Below are 16,363 nucleotides of genomic sequence, written 5' to 3'. Positions count from 1 at the left end.
TTGTGTCCAATGAGCCACCTGGACTTCACTTGTTCCTGAAATTTATGTTTTACATTGCCTCATTTACTGTACACACATTTGTAACACCAGCAAAACACCATGATGCTCAGATGCCAATGTTTCCAATACAGCAAAATTCATTGTTAGTTTAACTTTGAGAGTGCACAAAACTAACTGAATATTTTGCTATGTACACTTGTACTCCTTGTACTGCTATGTACAGTACAATTCTAATGTCTAAAATAACGTTTCGGTCCTTCGACCTTCCTCAGGCATGATTCAGAATAGGCTGACAATACATTTCACAGGTATAGACAACCAATCAGAAACGCACGTAATCATCAAAACAGGTGGCAGCTGCATAGTCCACAGTCATGTGACTCTTAAAGTTACAATGCCTCTGTGACATTCCTCAGATACTATTGAAAATAACAAATTACAATAATACAGGGACAGATATAAATATGTCATGCCATACAGTACAAGAAAATCAATTTACAATTAGTTAATAGGCAAATAAATGTCACATATAAGGTCCTACTACCATGACAGGAGTGGACAGTAAAAGTTAAAACAACACAGTGTACAGTTAAAAAGTAAAAGTTCTATACAGATCCTTTGGAAGATTGGAATGGTAGCCTATGAGGATTATTGTAGAGGACCATTTGTGCAACATTAATAGGCTGGCTAAATAAATAAACAAATACAAAATAAAATAAATACATAAAATAGCCTACACAAATAAAAAGCACAAATAAATACATATATACATATATTAATGTATTTATTGTGCTATTTATTTATGTATTTGTGGTTTGTATTTATTTGTTTGTTTGTTTGTCTCTGTGTGCCAAAATGATGACCAGTTTTCAACCTTAAAATATCAGGTTAAAGAGTAGGCACACTCAAAAGACACAGAGATTTCACAGTGCTTTGTGTCTACATTGTTAAAATATTGTGTTTTATGTTGTTATTTATGACATCATTTTTTTTGGGAAATATTCTTTATGCATGCATTGACAATGAAATTACAATGACTGTGCACAATAAATGTAGCACTCAAAGTTACAATTTGCTTACTATATAATATGGCTATTATCTAGATACCATTTTCCTTTTGCTGCACATTATGCTAAGGTGAGCTACTGTCAGTGGAGCCCCCTAGTGGCAGGGCTCTTCCATGACCTCAAATAGGCTGACTTTGTGTTTTTCAGTGCCCCAATGCCTGCCCTGCAGGTCTAACAGGATATTCTGGGCTACCAGGCATGAAAGTAAGTCAATGACATGGTTCTCAAATGTACACTTACTCCTATAAGATCACAATGGAATTAAGCCCTCAAGGCTTTTTGTGTTATCCTTTTACCAGTTAGGCCTATTGTATACTGTACTTTTTGCAAATATAGTATCCAATCAATCAATGAATGTTAGATATTGACACATACACACACAGACACTACATATAAATACATATAATGGCATCATATCTGAACAGTGAACTTTGTGAAAAATGTTTAAAAAACAAACAAAACAAAACATGATTCCTAATTTGACTTGGAATGTCTTCTCTGCATTTAGGGTCACAAAGGAGCGAAGGGTGAATCTGGTGAGCCTGGAAAACAAGGACACAAGGTAGTGTTTCACTTTCATCCTAACAAAGGCCTGTCCTTATTGAGGAATTAGCATGACATGCTATTTTCCTCCCACTGTCATTAATTTGCAATTTAAGAAGTGAATTGTACAATGATAACTGACTACATTTACAATGAATGCAGTATTCCGATACTAAGCCGATTAAGACAATAATATATATATTAATATATATATATTAATAAGAAATGACCATGTAATGCTGGTTTCTGATTAGGGCATAATCAGAGTAAGCATAATCCAATTTAGACTGCTATGAAATCGTACATTTTTGTCCGTCAGTATATCACTCAAAATCCCCATACATGGGAAACCCCCCATATATGGTGCCCAGGTCTTGTGACATCACGTGACATCATCAGGGATGGAGATCATCATAGTAAATGCGACCTGCTGTCGCAATTAAGCCCATATATGGAGATCCCTGATGTCATCAATATTGGCCAACAACTCTACATCTGACTTCAAACCTCAAACCCTTAGATCTCCTTATATGGATATATGTCAGTACCTGTTCTGACATTCCATATATTGATCCTTCCCCATCCATCCTTCCTTTTCGATGTCTCCCTTTTGACTGATACCTGTCCATTCAAACTAGACTAAACCTGCCCCAAAGTTATTAGTGCAGCCGTGCCCGGCAGCTGGTGAAAACTAGAGTTCTTCCCCCGCTGCCACCCTTAGATCTACATATATGGAGCTGACCTGTTCTGATCTGACCTCATCAAACCCTGTACACTCAAGACACGCTCCATATATGGCCAGTACAGAATTAATTCCATGTTGATCTGACCCCCCCATTCCAAAGTGCCAGTGCTCGCCCATAGTCTGCTGTCACCCAGGCGGATGCATGCACGCGACCTTGCCCTTTAGGGCGATGTCGCTTCTCGCACTCAGGCGTCTTACTGGTAGTTTGAAGGGCATTTTAGATGTGTACATCTCTAGGAGAAAACTTTCGCACACCTACAAATTAGGCGTATGCACAGGTGCGTAGGCCAGTGGACATCAATGAAAGCAATAAGGTACACCCGCACACTGTGTATTTGCTCTGTACATGAGTATTGTCTTATTTAATGAAGCAACGTTTCGGTCCCTCCGGACCTTCCTCAGGCATGGCAAGATGTGTACATCTAAATCTAACTATGACTATAAGAGGTTTTGTTTGTGGTGAGGCTAAAAATGTGTAGGATTTTGAGCATAAGGGATATGACGTTTTTAATGGGTGCAAACATCGCAGCAGGGATCTTTCAAATTGGTTGCCGAGTGCTGACCAAATTATGTTCACCCATATCCGTGTGCATTTGAACAAATTGCCTAAAGTGTAAAAGTCAACGAAGTAGCACCTTCAACTCTTCTCCTTGCCTTATAAGCAAACTAGAGGCATAGAGGCACTTGCATGTTAATAAATGACAGTATGAATGGAATTGTTCAATAATCAGCTTTTATCAAAATATGGTATTGTATTATAAGGCCAATAGTAAATAACAAAATGTGTGTGGAGTGTGTGGATTTTCTTTGCATATGTTTTGTAGGGTCAATAGTCATCTCATTCTCCTGTGCAACTCTCACAAACATCACTCAGGTGTGTGAGGGACTTGCAAGCTGCATTCGAGAATATACGTTGACATATATTAACGTTCTCTTTAAGGGCGAGGAGGGTGATCAAGGAGAGTTGGGTGACGTGGGAGCTCAAGGACTACCAGTAACATATTTTATTATTTTTTCTCAACAGTGTTATAATGCATTTTGTTTTGTCTTTTCGTAAAATCTCAATCATGTTAACATGATAATATGGTGCTGTCTCTCTCCTTCTATCTGCTGAGTGATTTTAGGGTCAAGGTGGGCCAAGGGGCATCACAGGGATAGTGGGATCCAAAGGTGATAGGGTAAACCAAGTTTACACCAATACTCTCACTCAATTTCTTGGCATACTCTTTGTTCCTGTTTGGAACAAAGGCGGTTGCGTATGTTAAATCACTAATTCCAAACTTCATATCAAAACAGGGACCTCGTGGAAAGTCTGGTGATCTGGGTTCTCAGGGAATCGTGGGTGCCCCAGTAAGTGCCTGTGTGTTTGCTGCTGTTGTTATACCACTGTTACCTCTGTCAAGCCCTGTCTGTGCTTTCCAATGAACGTCCCTTAAACGGAATGTGGCTATTTTTGTAGGGTGACGTGGGTCAGAGAGGAGTGGTAGGCGAGACCGGGCCGGGCGGAGCACAAGTAAGTAAATGCCTTGGACAAGTCAATTGGAGGTACAGTAAGGAAAGATCCACACAACACAATGCGTATATAAGCATTGTATACAATACTGTGCATTTAATGACACCTTCAGACTATTATCTAAAAAGGGAAAACATAATTGTACTAACTTAGTCGTAACCACTTAACATTGTTCTGTCAAGATGTCCATCTGAGTGTAAATGATTTTGTGCATGATTATTGCATGAAATATGTATGTATTATGTACCTATTTTCAGTGTATGTATGAGTTTTAATTGTGTTTGTGTTGAATGTGATAGAATCACGACGTACAGCTTTGCTGTCGGGTGGAAACCCGTTACTTTTCAGGAAATGGAAGAGCATCTTTCAGAAATAGTGAAAATACTACTTTCAGTATTTTTGCTTGACACACTTGTCTGATGACGTAGGTAGGGCAATAAATGACAGTGAAATGAGGTTTCCACCCAACAGTGACGATATAATCATTCTTACTGTGTTATTACATTTTTATGCTTGGTGATTTGCAGGGGCCTCGAGGTCCACCTGGAATCAGAGGTGTTCCAGGGCCCAAAGGAGAGCCTGTGAGTGACACAACACAATTGTTAGTGTTGAATGTTATAAAATACATATAACGTCTGTCTGTCTGTCTGTCTGTCTGTCTGTCTGTCTGTCTGTCTGTCTGTCTGTCTGTCTGTCTGTCTGTCTGTCTGTCTGTCTGTCTGTCTCTCTGTCTGTCTGTCTGTCGGTCTGTCTAGCTACTGTACCTAAAAGGCTGTTGAAATTGTTTTTTGTTCTGTTGTTGTTGTAGTATCTGTCTGGGACAGACAGTATTTGTCAAAGAAACACAGATTGTGTAGATTTCTCTGTTCATTCTCTAATAGGGCCTTGCCGGTCCAGATGGCCGTGAGGGAATTCCTGGCTTGCCAGCATTGAAGGTACTGTACTGCTCAACTATTTGATTGATGTGGCTGTGAAGCAAGCAATAAACGTATGGGTGCTGGTGGTTGTCTAAAGATTTGAGAAGAGGAAGATTCCTGGTCGTTGAGCAAGGCACTTAAGACCACTTTCTCCAATGATGCTACTCAGCGGTCAACAATTTTTATAGTTGAATTTTATTTATGCGAAGCAGAACAGTGCTGACTGTGTATACTGTACATGCTCAATAACCCTTTGATAAAATGGTTAAAACAACTAATGCTTATTGTTTCTATTATTATACAGGGTATTCCAGGGAAAAATGGCGCTCCAGGTGATGCCGGCCTCCAAGGACTTCCTGTATGTATTACCTCTGACTGCAATGCATCTCCGATCAAACTCCAACAAGTGTCAAGCTGTGCCTTCTGGAATGAACTGGTTTTCTTTATGTGATTCTTTCCGTAGGGTTTGCCAGGTTCTTTTGGACAAAAAGGCGTCGGTGGCGAAGCGGTATGACGTACATTTCTGCTAATAAAGTATGACATTGTATAAAGTATAAATAATACAACGTGGATAATAATACTGTACATATGTTCATCTCCAGGGTATTTCTGGGGACCCAGGTGTTGTTGGAGTAATGGGGTCTCCAGGGAAATCAGTAAGTATGGAGCAAGTTGAAACAACCTTCATTGGGCTTTCAGTTTCAGGTGGTGTAGTAGAGATAAAACATCCATCCACAGTGGTTCCCAACCACACCTTATTGGGGGGGGGGGGGGGACACACCAAAAATCACAGGGGGGATGTGAGGCCTTGGCTGTTTGGAGGCAATCTAGGAACCCATCGGCAAAGAAAGGGAAGACGGAAAAAAATCCCACATGTAACATCATTATGGAGTACAATAACCTTGTTAGAAATGTTTCAAAAGGTTTCAATAACAGCAAATATAAACGATCTATTAAGTTGGGGTGCTGTTATTATGTTGTGAGCTTGTAAAACTGGCTAGTAGTCACAATATTGTGTCATGTGCCATAGTCACAGATGTCAGGCAGCATTTCTCTTGCTTACAGGGCGAACGTGGCGAGCAGGGAGAAGTTGGACCTCCTGGACCAAGAGGTGGACCTGTGAGTATAATCCAGCAATCTTTTCTTCTTTTTTTTGCCTTTTATTGCACAGATAAGATTTGTTTTAAGGAGACTATCAAAGATTCTAGTTTGCATAACAGAGATACAAATATACAATTACATTTAAGGAATTCACAACATTTTTATCTGAACATGAACAAAACAGAATGCTTAGTGTAAGTGGCGGTTTTCCAGTCATCAGGATTATCCATGTCATAATCGTCATTAGGCATGATGACAAGCGAACAGGCTCAGCTCTCCCTTTAGCCTCTTGCTGAGTTAAATATTCCTTCTTTTTAGGGGGAGCGAGGCACTAGGGGAAATGAAGGCCCTGCGGGAGGACCAGGACCCAGGGTAAGTCATGAGAAGAATGAAGATATTGTGAAGGATCCAAGAGGTATCAACGGATTCACTGATTAGTAATTATTCATACAGCATCTTGATTATCCCAGTGACAATTACCCTCTCATCTATCACCACTTTCTTGTCAACATCCAATCTATGGAGGGACACTAGACATGGGTAGACCAGATATATTGATAAATGTTGCAGCATAAATATCTGTAATTTATCACAGACATGAACCATTAACCTTATGAACTGACCCAGGAAGATGGTAATGCTGGAAATTAATGTTGGGCGAAACGGCAAACTGAAACTGAAAATACATTCTGAGATGTTTCATGGTGCAGTGATGATGTGCATGCATGGTGTCTGCAGCAATAGGTATGACAGAACAAGTAATATGTTTTAACCTCCTTAGAAGAGCCAATGGTTGGAGTCCGCTCCATCAGAACAGTTGAAAGTGATCAATTACAGAAATGAACACATGTGATTGTCTACACTCTCTCTCTGGTGCTGATGTTGTTGTATTGTCTGGCTGAAGCCACCCATTTGGTTCTCCAATGAGGTTAAAATAAAGGGTAAGAATGAATATACGTGCTGTACACTCTGAGCCTTGTGCTTCTCTACATCTGTTGAGAGAAGAACTGCTACTAGCTGTGTTTTGGTACCCTGATATTATACTAATGAACAAGAGAAGACAACCTTCATATTGGACACACCAGATCTTCGTATATTGGGAATAACACAATGAGAGCATATCTAAGGGGGTAAGAGATGTAACCTGGATGAGGCCTTGATGTAAGGTGGCCTTACACTAGCCGATTTGTTTCAATCTGAAATCTGATAGCACCACACACTACAGGATAATCGGAGCGGGGCAGAGCAAATATCAAACATTCTTGATGTTGATCGGGCCGATCCCGATCGTGCTTTGAGCGGCCCCGAGCAGATCGATTGAGTCGGGCACCCCCCGAGCGTCCAAATATGCCCGATTATCGGCTAGTGTAAGGCCACCTTAACTTGAAGTAGCTTTAAGTATATAGGCTATCCACATTTTAATGATTTTCTTTCCTTTTTTTTGAGGGGCGCTAGCCCTCCTATATTCAGCTATAGTACAATACACAAACATTAAATGCCATTGACAATGAATGGAGAATTTACGTCATGTGTCTGAGCAAATCGACTATTTTTGTCCTACACAAACATTAATTTCCTCTTGACAATGAATTACGTCATATGTAGACAACACAAACATAAAAGCCATCGACAATGAATGAAGAATTTACGTCATATGTAGACAACACAAACATAAAAGCCATTGACAATGAATGGAGAATTTACGTCATATGTAGACTGTTTCGGTCCTACACAAAAATTAAATAAATTCCCATTAACAATGAAGCAATAGAGGGTATGCGCATGCTTAAAGTGAATGGCACATCGAGTGGCAAATCGAGTGGCAAAGCAACATGCAAAGTGAGTTTAACATTTTTTAACGTTGTTTAATGCAATCAGATAGGACTTTTCTGTTTGGATGAATGGGCTGTCAAGGCCAGAAAGTCGTTTTTTGCCACTCAGTAGGCATTCCTGCAGAACTTCCTGGTTTGATGATGATGTCACGCGCATACCCTCTATAGATGATAAGAGTGCCCCTCACTTCACACGGGTGTGTTTTCTAGTATTCAGACATCCAGCAATGGGTTAAATGCTCCCAAAAAACGTAGTCTCTGTGACACCTCTAGGGGCTGCCTTCAAAGATGAGGAATAATGCAGGAATTTCACTGTCCGTTTCCTGATTGGTTGGCTGATTTTCCGGAAAAGGTTTGGACCAATGACAAAGCTCTAGGAAAATCTTTTAATGCAGACTGCGGCCCCTAGAGGTGTCACAAAGACACTTGTTTGGGGGAGCGACGGAGCGTTTAATCCAATGCTGGCTGTCTGAATACTAATAATCACACCCGTGTGAAGTGAGGGGCACTCTTATCATCGTACGTAAATCATCATGCATCATCTCATACTGGCCAATCAGAATGCCTGTTGCCTAACATTTTGCTCGTCCACATATGACGTAAATTCTCCATTCATTGTCAATCGGAATTTAATGTTTATGTAAGACGAAAATCTACACTAATAGCTGAATATAGGAAATGTCATTAAAATGTTGATATTGATATATTATTACTTATAGCTCTTTAACATTAAAGGAGCAAGTTGGAAACCTGTGTCCAAAAACATGAATTTTCAGGAAATGGATTAAACCACCTGTGTTCCTCCAATGGATCCAACGTAGTTATTATTTAGTTTATGTGTAGGTGTTGGACTGTACATTTAAGATTACTCTTTTGAAACTTCTCAAAGGAACTTTTGAGGCCAATTTTAGTCTGGATTGCAGGTCATTCCACGACCAGGGGCCAAAGAAAGCAAGACACTTTTTACCCCCCTCAGATTTGAAGGCTGGCACTACACACCGTAGCCAGGCATTTGATCTGAGATTTAGACCATTTTTTACCAAATTAAATTTGGTGGAAATGTAAGGGGGCAAATTACCAAGAATGGCTTTATAAATGAAAATATACCAATGATGCAGCCTGCGAGATCTACAGGTTCACAGTGTGTCGCATCACAAAGCGTTGTGAGCTTCTACAGTAGATCAGCTATTTTGCTACTTTTGTGTAACAATCGTATGATGAAGTGGGGCATTAATTTGCAGGAAACAACAAAACATTGAAATATGGAGAAGATACAAGGCTTGACAGCAAGTTGATGAAAAAGGTTGTTAATTTGACTGTATGGGTCTACCATGCAACCTGCTACATTCTAATAAAACCCCTGAGAAAGATCTGCATAATGGGAAAGGAAACCAGGCAGAAAGGAAAGGAAATAATCTGAGGATATGAAATTATTTTGGGTCATGCAGCTTTGAAAAAGCGTGAGAGAGAGATCAAACCAAAGATGTTGTACTGTAGATATGGAAAACGTATTGCTAAATCATATTTACACAACAGCCCACTAATTTCCCTCTGGTGCTTCATCATTAATCACTTCTCAAGTCCAAACGAGCAAAAAGAAATTAGGCCAAACTAAGCTATTTCACCCAATTCCAACCTGATTTGTATTACTGCACCTTGGCCCTGTTAACTGGAACTAGAAATCCATTCCCCGTGACATAAAGCAGGTGATCATCAAGTGTATATAAATATCTATCATCCTGTGCATTATTATGAATAATAATTTATCATTCAACATGGGGAACACTGACCAAGATGGACCTCATATCTTGAACATCTGCTGCAGGTAAATGGAGCCATGTGCTGGACGTATATATTAAAAGTGTCAGGTCTTTCTAAAACCTTTGGCCCTCTGGCTCTGGTAATGCAGTAATCCACTTGTAGGGGGGGGATGAATGAACTCTTGTTACAAAGGCCCAGGGGGGACCAAGAGTATTTCTTCAGTTAAAGGGGATTCAAGGCAGGGAAAAAAAAATCTGAGAAATCCTGAAAGGGACCTCTGTTCCCTAGGAATGCTTGAGATCGGTTTGCCCACAGGATGCCACAATCAGTAGGCCTACTCAGTACCCCCACACTTACACACACGCACGCACGGACACACACACACACACACACACATTTTCATTCTGGAAATATGGTTGGTGGCTCAATGTCATGGTGGGTGCATATAGCTTCACACAGGTGACCCAGTGTTTTGATTGTGTGTGTGTGTGTGTGTGTGTGTGTGTGTGTGTGTTGATGTGTGTGTGTGTGTGTGTGCGAGCGCGTGTTTTGTGTGTTCATACAGGGAGTTAAAGGCGATATTGGTCTTCCAGGTCTCCCAGGACCTTATGGTTTGATTGGTCAACAAGGTGACAGGGTAAGAGCAACCATTAAAGTGCAATGACCATTGACAATACTAGATAAATTGGCAAAAATGAACCCCCATATTTTGTGCATATGAATATGTCCCAGCCAAAGTTTAAATGTTTATGTAAAAAATAAGAAGTGAACACTTTTCAATTGTTTTTACAGAAAACGTTAATACCAAAGTTAAGATTTTTTTTTTTTTTTAAATAATAAGTCAAGGATTTAAAACCACTTAAACCCTATAGTCTAGACTCTAGAGCAGTGGTGTGGTTCTCAAACCTTTTTTCTTTGTTTGGCCGCGGACCCCCATCTGAAAATATTTTGTGCCAGGGACCCCCGGAAGAGAAGATTTGTGTAATAAAAATTGAAAATCAAAACAATTCAACAATTTGAAGCAGATGTACAAGCTCGCAAGCCGTGACTTGTTGCGATTGCCTCTGCTTTATTTTATAGACAATGTATAAAATTTGAATAAAGTGGTTACACCAAGTTGTCTGTTCTCTTTTTGCAGGGTGGTGTCGGTCTAGATGGTCCCACGGGAGAACAAGTATGTTTTACAAGATGCAATAATACATATCCGCATATAATAATACGTCTATAGTCTTTCAGAATTGAGTGTATTGGGACTCAGGCCAGTCCCTGCCAAAGTTGTGACATGTTCTCCTGTGTTTCAGGGAGACGCAGGTGCTGAGGGCACAGCAGGAGAAAGAGGAGACTTGGTGAGTGATCAGCCACGGAAATATGTGCTTTGTTCTTTTTTTTCCTTTTTCATCTTATCTGCAAAATCTTTCAGATTCTTTCTGTGTTTTAGACCTTTTGTTAATTAACGCCCTACTTGATCATGTGACCAATGTGACCAAATATTGTTCTTCGTTTTATTTATTTATTTAAACTTTATTAGGCTAGTAGAGACTAGTAGAGGAAAGTGAGGGCAGAGAGGGGAAAGAGCGAAGAACATGATGCAACACAGCTCTCCCACCAAAATCTAACTGGGGATGTTGTGATTATGTGGTCAATGCCCTATAAGGCCTATATGGTCAATTACCAGTGCAGTGCACCCCTTATAAACAAACTTTTCAACTAAAACTATTATCTTAATTTTCCCTAATCTACTACGTATGCTATAAATCGTGGTTGCAGATCTATTTTGCATACGGTATAGCAGTACAGAATACAAAACTCTGATGCTGGCATTCAAAGCAACCAAAGGTATGGCTCCCCCATATCTTGCAAGCATGATTGAACCCTACAAACCCTCCCGCGCACTCAGATCAGCCAACGCAGGAAAGCTGGAAGTACCCTCACTAAAAACGCCGGGACAACGCTCCACACGTCCCAAACTCTTCTCCCTTCTGGCCCCAAAACGGTGGAATGCACTCCCCGTTGCAATCAGAACTGCAGCATCACTCCCAATCTTCCGCCGTAGTCTGAAAACCCACCTTTTCAGACTCCATCATGGCCCATAGCACTTATCCTACCCCCTTAGATAGCACTTTTTAGACTTCGATAGCATTTGAAACAGACTTATAGCATGTCATGTAGACAGCACAATAATTGCATTGTATGTAGTCATAGCACCTCATAGTACATATGTATAGCATAGTTATATGTATAGTTTATATGTATAGTGTCATTATATAGTTATGTTCTAGTTACGTTCTTAGCTTACGCATGTTTCATGATAAATGCATTTTATATATGTGATGTATTCCCATGCTTTTGTTCTTGCCTAATGTTAGTCGCTCTGGATTAAGAGTGTCGGCTAAATGCCTAAATTGTAAATTGTACATCGAGGGTGGATCACACTGTGTGCTTGACTCACTTGAAGTGACTGAATTTGTTATGTACTGTAGCACTAACTTTGTTGCAGAGTATATCATGCTATGTGTCTGTTTGTTTAATCCTTTCCAGGGTGATGAGGGTGAACCAGGAGAAAAAGGATCGGTATGTTCAGCACAAAAAAGCCGTACATCCATGAAGTACCATTTGACTACTACACTACTGTAGTATTTATTTTTTATTAGTGTACATTTTAACCCATTAAGACCTGAGGCCAATTCTACATATGCCTTCTAAATCCTGTTTTATGAAAAATCTGAAAATGCTATCTATCTTTGTTGTTGTGTGGGAAACCTTTTATGTACAAAACCGGTCCCTTGTTTATGATCATTTTTTAAAACATTTTAATCATTAACTGCCAGAGTTTTTACATAGCCCATTGCAGGCCTTGCCAGCGTTTTGTAGGGTTTTTACTAATATTTCAAGACTACGATGAACGATGTAAACACCAAATATCTCAAAAGAAAGCCGAGAGTCTCTACTTTCATCGGGGGGAAACGTGTGACACTTCCATGTTCTGTTTTCACCAAAAATGCAGAAAAAAACAAGAAAGCAGAGAACATTTTATTTGTATAAATCCTATAACATTAGACTGGACCGGCTGGATTTTTTTAGTTCACGTTATATTTCTATTTACTGAAGAAGTCAGTAGACTTCTTCGGAAGCGCTAGGATCACTCACAGGTTGCGAAAAGCACCCTCTATCGCAAACACTGAAAAACCAAATGACAAACATCATACGTCAAGGCGGCGGTCTGCGCCTTGTCTCTATGCATGTCTGAAAGCATATACTGTATATGCAGGTTATTGCCATAATCATCACACCAATTCTATGCATGAAAATGCTTCAATCAAATCATTGCAACAATAACCTGATTATTGCCAGTATGGCAGAATGGTGGTATTTTGTGTTGCATGTAAACCCACTCACTGTGTTGTTCCAGACAGGCCCACCAGGAGAGACAGGAAACAAGGGACCCGAGGGAGGCAGAGGCCAAGAAGGGAAAGAGGGCAAGGAAGGATTGCCTGGACCACGGGGCATGCAGGGAGACAGGGGGCTTCCAGGGGTGCCAGGACAACAGGGGCCAGCGGTAAGGCACACTGCAATGAAAAGAAACTCCCCAATTGATTGAATATTTAATTAAACCATACAAATGCCTTCTAAATCAGTAGTTCTCAAACTTGTTCGTGCCAACTGCCAAGGACACCTAAAATGATATATGTATTTGGCCGCACACCCCCCATCTGAAAGTGTTTTGTGCCAGGGACCCCCAGATTATTATTATTATTATTATTCAAACATTTCAAGAATTTTCTAAACATTTTCAAAAATAGCTGATGTACAAGCTTGAAACATGTCACGTTGCGCCGCGTCTCGTGCTTGCAGATCTGTTACTTTTGATGCTTTTGTGTGCTGTAGTATGATCAAGCAGTAGGCCATCGATTTACGAAAAACCCCAAAAAGTGATTTTTGCCCTAGAAGCACCTTGCTTCCGCCCGCCCCACTTTGAGAAACACTAGCATAGGGTTTTAGTGGCAAATCTCACACGAAAAAAGACCTTACATATCTTTAAGATATGAGGAGCTATACTGCTAGAAAAGCCATACCATAGGCTTATGTTGATGCTGTGAACAATGTGGTTTCTCTGTACTTCTAACAGGGCAAGACACCAACAGATACACACGTCAAACAAGTTTGCATGAGGGTAATGCAAGGTAAGTGTCAGTCATCTTCATATTTCATACTTTTTGCAGGTCACCCTGGATAAGACATTTTGTTTCCAATGAGTAGTGATGTTACAGCAGTGAACTCACTGCAATTGTGGATTAATGTGTCAGCCAAATGCCTAAAATGTAGGCCTAAGCGGAAACAATGTGTTGCTGTGTCACAGAGCAGCTGGCCCAGCTAGCAGCCAGCCTGAGCAGGCCTGAAGAAGGCATGTCTGGCCTGCCAGGTCCGCCAGGTCCGCCTGGACCTCAGGGCTCTTCTGGAGAAAACGGTTTCCCTGGACATACCGGAACAAGAGGACTGCCTGGTCTCAAGGGGCCACCAGGGCTGCTGGGTCGCAAAGGACCCAAAGGTGAGATGCAGATGCAGAATCAGATCTTTTCACAACATGTCCTCAGGAACTGTACATCCTTCTGATTGCAGATCTACAAGCTCACAATGTATCGCAATGTGATGCATTTTGAGCTTGTACATTGGAATAAAGGAACAGACTTGGGAGACCCCGGTCAACTAAGGGTTGTTAAGTATCTGAGGTGTGACAAATGATACTGCCTGGATAGTAACACCTTTCTAATCATATTTGTCCTTGTCCACAGGTGACACCGGTGACAGAGGTGACAGAGGGCCCACAGCAAGAGGGCCCAAGGGAGCACCTGGCATACCTGGTCTACCAGGTAAATACATCGTTGTGATAGTTCCAGCCAGGCAGAACCTGCACATTTGCTGTTTTATGTGTGTGTCTGTCTGTGCGTTTCTATGTGCACGTCGTTGCTGAAGATGATGAATGATGACCTTTGCTGCGTGTCACCCCCATCTCTCTTCCCATTTCCTGTCAGCCTACTGTAAAAAAAAACATAAATAGAATTTCTATGACAATTTATTTTGCATTTGTGGGAAGAAGTGAAAGCGGTTTTGGAGGTGCAGTATATAGAGGCCACTCAACATGCATCATGAGGCCCTCCAGTTTGGGGGCGCATTTGGCCAATACCGTAATAAGTCCCATCGCAATGGTTTTTCATAGTTTCATGCAGGTGCTAAAGAAATATCCTGTCAGTCCGCCTAGATATTTCCAATTTCTACACGTGTAAACCCCCATCATTGATGTCGTTGCTGTTGGGCAGAACCCCCTTATCTCCATTTGTGTTTTTTTGTAAATTAACTCTCCTACTTAATCATACTACAGCTGAGCGTCACAGAAAAGTATCAAAAGTTGTAGATCTTCTACTTTAGCTATTTTTGAATTTGTCTCCTGTAGGAAAAAGCTTTCGCACACCTAGAAATCAGGCGTATGCACAGGTGCGTAGGCCAGTGGACATCAATGAAAGGAATGAAAATACACCCGCACACTGTGTATCTGCTCGGTACAAGAGTTTTTTCTTTTAATAAGGCAACGTTTCGGTCCCTCCGGACCTTCTTCAGGCATCTGAATTTGTCTCCTGAAAAGCAACAGTTTTGAACACATGAGGTTTCCACCTGACAGTGACGATATGGTGTTCCTCATGTGGGGGTGTAAGCAATATCCTGTGGGACAATGTGCAATTTTTACTGTTTTGAATCTAACTGGACCTAATTTTTATTTTAACTTTTTCAGGTGATCCTGGCAGACCAGCCTATGGCACAGACGGCCGTGATGGAGCGAGGGGATCGCGCGGCGTTGCCGGAGTTACAGGCGTTCCCGGTCCTCCTGGGGCTCAAGGAATTAACGGCTATTGTGAATCGTCACAGTGCATCCTGGCCATGGTGGCGTCGCCTGTGTCTGCCAAGGATTCTGGCATGAAGGGCCCCAATGAGATGTGAAGTGGGCCTAAGATGGACCCCTGAACTTGAAGGGAAGGCGGGGGGAGGAGGCAACTGAGAGACTAATGGAGAAAATATCACTCCAGGAAAGATTTGTCCATTGCGATTTGTCTGTTTTTTCATTCATTTGGAACATATACAATTTTCAATCAATGCCATTTCTGTGGGGGTTCGACCCCCTATAAAAAACTTAAATGTATACAAACCATAACAGTGCTCCACTGAATGACAAATAGTTTTTACCTCAACATTATCATCTGTGTAAAATGATAAATAATCAGTTCATCATCATACTCTAATCTATGTTAACATACAACCTACCTGTCCCTCCCCTACAGTGAAAGCAAAATGAAACAATGTGGCAAGTCTGAAAAATGTACTGTAAATGTGTCAATATGAAATTCATTTGCAAATTATACTGTGCTGGATAACTTACAATTGTTTGTGAGCATCTTTGCTTATCCACTCAACAACCCCTGTGCTTTTTCCCCTCAGTGTAGGTAGGATATTTTGAATTCTTTATAATGCTGACTGCTGTGTCTTTTTTTTTTTTTTTTTTGGAGGGCAGCATTGTTTGAAAACCTATCTAGCAGTTTTATATGACATTTTTATTTATTATATCAAGGTCCGACGTGGTATCAAGTTGTACAAAAGAGGAAATAAACACATTTTGATAACCGTTTGCATGTTTTGTATGGAAGAATCAAAAGAAAAGCCACTCATTTTAATTTCCTTTATTTTGAGGCCCGGGAGATCATACAACAGTGTAATGTTTTTTTTGTTTTTTTTGTTGTTAGACAGCCCAGCTTAATTTCTTTTCTCCAGATAGGGAGGTTGAAAAAGTAAATTGTGTGACGTAAATTGTGTGACGTGTAACAAATGACAGGCCGAAA

At 40.7% G+C, this 16,363-nt stretch overlaps 1 protein-coding gene across 1 annotated transcript in view; it reads left to right on the top strand.

Moving 5' to 3' along the window:
• Positions 1 to 16,143, top strand: part of col9a1a (collagen, type IX, alpha 1a) — a 30,574-nt gene extending 14,431 nt beyond the window's left edge. Inside the window, exons 11-32 of the mRNA XM_079499972.1 lie at positions 1,215 to 1,271; positions 1,576 to 1,629; positions 3,296 to 3,349; positions 3,480 to 3,533; positions 3,652 to 3,705; positions 3,815 to 3,868; positions 4,396 to 4,449; positions 4,750 to 4,803; positions 5,090 to 5,143; positions 5,249 to 5,293; positions 5,388 to 5,441; positions 5,851 to 5,904; positions 6,205 to 6,258; positions 10,045 to 10,116; positions 10,618 to 10,653; positions 10,781 to 10,825; positions 12,018 to 12,050; positions 12,889 to 13,035; positions 13,606 to 13,660; positions 13,837 to 14,025; positions 14,270 to 14,347; positions 15,265 to 16,143. Coding sequence (XP_079356098.1) covers positions 1,215 to 1,271; positions 1,576 to 1,629; positions 3,296 to 3,349; positions 3,480 to 3,533; positions 3,652 to 3,705; positions 3,815 to 3,868; positions 4,396 to 4,449; positions 4,750 to 4,803; positions 5,090 to 5,143; positions 5,249 to 5,293; positions 5,388 to 5,441; positions 5,851 to 5,904; positions 6,205 to 6,258; positions 10,045 to 10,116; positions 10,618 to 10,653; positions 10,781 to 10,825; positions 12,018 to 12,050; positions 12,889 to 13,035; positions 13,606 to 13,660; positions 13,837 to 14,025; positions 14,270 to 14,347; positions 15,265 to 15,470 — 1,557 coding nt within the window. The 3' untranslated portion in view covers positions 15,471 to 16,143. The remainder of the gene's footprint in view (positions 1 to 1,214; positions 1,272 to 1,575; positions 1,630 to 3,295; positions 3,350 to 3,479; positions 3,534 to 3,651; positions 3,706 to 3,814; positions 3,869 to 4,395; positions 4,450 to 4,749; positions 4,804 to 5,089; positions 5,144 to 5,248; positions 5,294 to 5,387; positions 5,442 to 5,850; positions 5,905 to 6,204; positions 6,259 to 10,044; positions 10,117 to 10,617; positions 10,654 to 10,780; positions 10,826 to 12,017; positions 12,051 to 12,888; positions 13,036 to 13,605; positions 13,661 to 13,836; positions 14,026 to 14,269; positions 14,348 to 15,264) is intronic.
• The last annotated feature ends 220 nt before the right edge of the window (positions 16,144 to 16,363 follow it).

The sequence above is a fragment of the Electrona antarctica genome (assembly GCF_951216825.1).
Source record: "Electrona antarctica genome assembly, chromosome: 4".
NCBI lineage: Eukaryota > Metazoa > Chordata > Actinopteri > Myctophiformes > Myctophidae > Electrona > Electrona antarctica.
Note: the sequence above shows the minus strand (reverse complement) of the source record. Positions and strands in the feature narration are given on the sequence as shown.